Here is a 5,566-nt window from a genome sequence, read left to right on the forward strand (position 1 = left end):
GCGCGCACCGCACCACCGCCACGGGGCCTGCTGGGCCCGTGGTCCCCGCGGAGCCCGTCTCCCACTCAGTGTCGCCTCACCCGACTCTGTAACCACAGTCAGGGTTTGCGGCCCCAGAGACAGAACAGCGTTGGTTGGTGCTTGCGGTTCAGCAGGCGTGTAGAGGCAGCGTCCCGTGATGTGGGCAGGGGCACCGTGGGCACGCTCGCCGGACTGGCTCCTGGGCCCCTGCTGTGCTCTGCTCTGTGGACCTGTGTGTGTTTCTGTCTCACACACACACGCCCCAATGCGGGCTGCTGGCTGTGGAAAGTATGCGGTGAGCCGCTCACCGTTCCTGAGGGGTGGTGGGTCCCTGAAAGGGAGCGTGGGCCCCGGGGGCACCGAGGGCAGCGCTGTGCGGTGGCAGGGCATGTCCTCGGCGTGTCTGGTGGAGCTGCTCGGGAAGCTCCCCTCCCTCCTGCCATCTCCCTTATGAACAGGGGGTCGCTTTGGTCGGCTCTCAACTCACGTGCCTCACGGCCATCTGAGATTGACAGCAAGATGTGACCTTGCGTGGTAACGGACTCACCGAGGTCACAGCTGCCTTGTGCTCACCACGCACCTGCCATCGTGCGCTGCACGGGGCACTTTGTCAGCGTTGTTTGATTTCCTCTGCCAGGCAGCCGTGTGTGGTAGGATCTTTCTTGTCCTTGTTTTACCATAAAAATACCCCAGAAGCTAAATACCTGGGCAAGACCCCGCCACCAGTGGTTGGAGGTGCTGTGGTCTGCACCCCAACCGAGCGCAGAGCCCATGGTGCAGGCCCGCGTCCCCGCTGTGCAGGCCTGGTAGAGGAGCCTGTCCAGGCTTCCTGTAGACCTTGTGGAGCCGAGTCTCTGGGTTTGGAGCACTGGGTCTCACCAAGCTGCACGCTGAGGTTTTGCTTGGATTCCTTGACCCGCCCTTGTCATGAAAGGATCCACTCCTTACAGACCCTGGAAACCTGTCCCTTCCGCCCTGGCTAGGGCCCGACAGACTTTCCCCGGGAAGGGCCCTGAAAGCGGGCGTGAGAACACAGCAGGTCTGTGGGCTGCGCGGTTTGTCTTCTGTTCCCCGCCGAGGACGGTGAGCGGCCCCGGAGCCGCACGGAGGGCCCTGGGTGGGTCGCCAGCACCTCCTCCCGGGTGCGGCCGGCCCCGGCCTGCTGGCCCGGCGGCAGGAGGAGACTAGGAGCCCCACGCTTCCCTGGGGGCTTTCCCGGGTTCCAGGCCGGAAACCTGCCGCGATGTGCGGCAGTCTCTGCCCTCGGCCCTCTCACGCCATCTGGCACCTTGCCTGCCCTGCTCTCCGCGCCCCCACGGGCTCCTGTATGAACTCAGTGTGGTCTTCGGTCATGGGGGGGTCCCTCTAGGTGCACACGCTTTGATGTACGGAGGCCGGCCTGCCGCGAGAGGGGCACGTGCAGTGTGTGTTTGCTTTTCAGAGAAAAGGTGCAAGGGGACCATTTGGTGTTTTTCAGTTTAGAAGAAGTTTAGGCAATTAAACATTCTAAACACATTTAAACAGGAGAAACTGCTAGAATAAGTAAAAACCTAAAGAAGCAGCTCCCTGGCAGTTAGCCAGCGTGGGAAAGCCCATACATGACACCCTGTGTATGGCACCTCGTGGAGTGCAAGGGTGTGGCTCCCTGGTGGGTGGGGTCTGGCTGTGTGCTGACAGGCCGGGGTGTGTGTGTGTGTGTGTGTGTGTGTGTGTGTGTGTGTGTGTGTGTGAGTGAGTGAGAGAGAGAGAGAGAGAGAGACAGACAGAGAGAGACTCTGTGTTGCTGAGGGGGGCTCCAGCATGCTCATCGCTGTGGGGGCACGAGCAGGGCTCAAGTCTCCTGTTCACTTCCGGCCTGTTCTCTGCCTGCCAGACGGTGGCGCCCACAAGACCGCCTGTGGACCCTGCTCAGCCTTGTCAGCGGCCCCCACCAGCCGCCTCTTCTACCTCGTCCCTTGCTCCCTCCAGTGGCTCTGGCCCGGCGCCAGCACGGGCCTCTGCAGGGACTAGACCCTCCTCTGCAGCCAGCAAGTCACTCTCTCCGGTCACCTCCCGGTCCCCAGGGGCAGCTGTGTCAGCACCCCCAAAACCACAGAGCCCAGCTCAGAATGCTGCCCCGCCCCAAGACAGCTCTCAGGATAAGCTGGCAGAACAGATAGCACTGGTAAGTGCACTTAAAACAATTTCAGGATTGTAAAACGTGTTCCAGTTTGTGAAGTGCATTTAATTTTCATTTCTAAGGATGCAGTAGTTTAAAACCGAGCACATGGTAGTGAGGACAGTCGAACACGGTTTGTGGTCACTTAGAAACCAAGGTTACAAGCAGGTCTTCTGACCTGTCCTGACGGAAGTAGGCTTGGGGAGAAAGGCCGTTCTACGCTGACGTCATAGTCAGTGCCCGCTGTGGGCTGCAGGTGAGGGCCAGGAGGGCTGCCTAGGCTGGCGCAGCCCTGGCCCAGCACCTGCTTAGCACTTGCTGTCGGGGTGGCTGAGCAGTGGTGTCATTAAACTTCGTTAGGGGGACTAAATCCGTCCAAGTTGGTAGGATGCCGTAACCCCGGTGCTGCCTGCCGTCTGCTGTCAGCTCTGTGGCACTGCGTGGCCGGTCTTAGGCGATCGGTCCCTCCCCTTCCCAGTGGTTTTGGAGCAAGGGATAGACATGGGTCGTGTCCCCTGTAAGTGCTCCCGTGTGAGCACTGGCCTGTGCCTTCTGTCAGCGATCCTGAAGTGAGCCGAGAGGTTTTGACCTTCGTGTCCTGTCTTCCTTACTGAGGCTTCGTGGATTTGGGGTCAGAATCCGTGGAGCTTGCTGCACGGCCCCGTGCAGGACACCCCTCTCCTGCGCTCCTTGCAGGAAAACCAGACCCACCAGCGGGTCGCAGATTTAAGGAAAGAAGGCCTGTGGTCCCTCAGGCGATTGCCCAAACTGCAGGAGGCCCCGCGCCCCAAGTCGCACTGGGACTACCTGCTGGAGGAGATGCAGTGGATGGCCACGGACTTCGCCCAGGAGCGGAGGTGGAAGATGGCCGCGGCCAGGAAGGTGGGTGAGGCCTGGTGGCCGCGGTCCCTGGCTTCTTTGGGTGTCCCGACCAGGTCTCCGAAGGGGTCGGCTCCTTCACGTGAGGGGTGTTTGGCTGTTGTTTGGAAAGTAACTGTGCCACGTGAATAATTCCCGAGGGGCTGTCCTCGGAGCCACAGGTGGAGGGCCGGGGGCAAGCACGGCTCCTCTCGCCGCAGTCTGGGATTTGCAGAACGGGATGGAGGTCTCTCTTCTTGCTGGTCTGTCCTGGCACTTGGAGCGAGGATGCCTGTGGCCCTGGGCCCGGGCTGGCACCTGGGGTGAGGCAGCGTGGGTGCTGAGGAGGCTCCGGGCTGGACTGGACAGAGGCCGGTCAGTCGGTGGCAGCTTGAGTCCCAGCCCTGCCTGGTCTTGTGGTCCAGAGTCCCCCCACCCCTTCCAGTCTGGCGGAGGGTGGGTTTCCTTCTTACCCGTTCCAGAGCAGACACCCCGTCCTGGGGAGCTGCTAGCAGGAGGTTCTGCCGGTACTGGGAGTGTGGAAAGGGACCAAGTTTCAGAAATCTGGGGTGTCTGCGTACGAGGCCGCTGTCCTTGCTCACACGTCGGTGGCTCTGGGCCCTGCTTCTTGCACGCCTGTGCGTCACCCGTGGTCCCTCGGGGCAGAGCTGCTTCCTTCTTCCCGTGCCCTCAGGCCATGGGGGGGCAGTCCTGTGTACCCTGCTGTGTACTTCTGTCCCCTCTGCAGTCCCCACCTAGGTTTTGGTAGAGATCACCCAAGAGCTTTGGAAGTGGTGGGATGTGAACATAAAGGGCATTAAGTCCCGTTAATGGAATTTCAGAAAAACCTGACTATTCCTTTGGCCCAGCCTCTCATAAAGGAAGATGGTCCTGAGCATGTGGGCACCAGGTGGACCGTGCGGATGGCAAGTCACTGAACCGTTCGCTGTGGCCACGTGCTGTCCCTTCTGCATGGCCTTGTGCCTGGGGTGTGATTGGACCAGAGTGAGGCCCCGAGCAGTCTGTGGGTGGGTGGGCCAACCGCGGCGTCCAGCTGGCCCGCAGCTTGAGGTCCCACAGCTGGGCATGCTCAGGCTCATAGGGTGTGTTTCCGGGTTCCTTATTAGCACCTTTCTTTATTTTGAGAGAGAGAAAGAGCCCATGTGCCACGTAGAGGAGGAGCTGAGGAAGAGAATCACAAGCAGGATCTGCGCTGTCCATGCTGAGCCTGACATGGGGCTCGATCCCACAGACCGTGAGATCATGACCTGGACTGGAATCGAGTTGGAGGCTCAGCTGACTGTGCCACCCAGGCGCCCCTCTCAGCACCCTTTTTAAAAAAATTTTTTTTTTCAATATTTAGTCACTTTTGAGAGACAGAGAGAGTGTAAGCAGGGGAGGGGCAGAGAGAGAGGGAGACACAGAATGTGAAGCAGCTCCAGGCTCCGAGGTGTCAGCACAGAGCTCGATGCAGGGCTCGAACTCACGAACCTCAAGATCATGACCTGAGCCGAAGTTGGCCATTTAACCAACTGAGCCAGCCAGGCGCTCCTCTCAGCACCCTGTTTAAGGACTGCTGGAATGATGTAAGATCATACATTTTAGAAAACAGTCTGTGATGAAAAGCAAAAGCCTTGAAAAATATGAATTACCTCCCCCCAGCATGTTTTTTCCCTGGCAGTTAAATCCATCTGCTGGGGCATCTGGGTGGCTCAGTCGGTTAAGCTCTCAGCTCTTACTTTGGGCTCAGGATATCAAGGTTCATGGGATCCAGCCCCATGTCAGACAACTCAGAGCCTGCTTGGGATTCTCTGTTTCTCTCTCTCTCTCTTGAAATAACTAAACATTTAAAGTAAAGAAGTAGGTCTTGTGGCACGCGTGTGCAGAAGAGACACTCTTGTTACAAACGTTACTCCACATCTGATGGGAAGGTGGGAGGAAAGAAGGCTGTGACACAATGTGGCAGTCTTTCTGGAGAAAAGCAAGCTGGTTAGTTAAAAGCACTTCATGGAAAGTCCGACGGGGTGCTGGCAGGGTGTTGGCGGGTCCCGGCGTGTCGCCTGCGTCCTCAGAGCAGACGGAGCCCCTATCTTCTGGCCGAGGCGGTCCCTGTGCCGTGGGGCCTGCCTCCTGGAGTCTGACGCCAGACTCCCGACCGTTTGCTGGCTAGCTCGTCAGGACCGTGGCGCGCCACCACGAGGAGAAGCAGCTGCGCGAGGAGAGGGGACGGAGGGAAGAGCAGAGCCGACTGAGACGCATCGCGGCCTCAACCGCTAGAGAAATAGAGTGTTTCTGGTCGAATATTGAACAGGTAAATCCTAAAACTCTAATGAATTTTAAATGAACTCTAGAAAGAGCGCAGGCTGCGCCTTCTGAGCACGCCTGAGCGAGTGGCCCAGACGCCCAGGCCGGCAGAGCCCGCGGTGGTGCTGAGGAGGGCGCATGCGTGCACACGGGCCCGACGCGGGCTCGCGGTGCCTCCCCTTCACGGCGCTGCCGAGGGGCTTCCGGGGTGTCCGCTGGGCGGGC

The 5,566-nt window shown here is 59.4% G+C and overlaps 1 protein-coding gene across 1 annotated transcript in view; it reads left to right on the forward strand.

The window, feature by feature from the left end:
* Positions 1 to 5,566, forward strand: part of EP400 (E1A binding protein p400) — a 92,112-nt gene that overhangs the window by 29,840 nt on the left and 56,706 nt on the right. The window contains exons 8-11 of the mRNA XM_029921638.1: positions 943 to 1,104; positions 1,895 to 2,185; positions 2,876 to 3,061; positions 5,208 to 5,348. Of these exons, the coding sequence (XP_029777498.1) occupies positions 943 to 1,104; positions 1,895 to 2,185; positions 2,876 to 3,061; positions 5,208 to 5,348 (780 nt within the window). The remainder of the gene's footprint in view (positions 1 to 942; positions 1,105 to 1,894; positions 2,186 to 2,875; positions 3,062 to 5,207; positions 5,349 to 5,566) is intronic.

This window comes from Suricata suricatta, chromosome 14, assembly GCF_006229205.1.
Source record: "Suricata suricatta isolate VVHF042 chromosome 14, meerkat_22Aug2017_6uvM2_HiC, whole genome shotgun sequence".
Lineage (NCBI taxonomy): Eukaryota > Metazoa > Chordata > Mammalia > Carnivora > Herpestidae > Suricata > Suricata suricatta.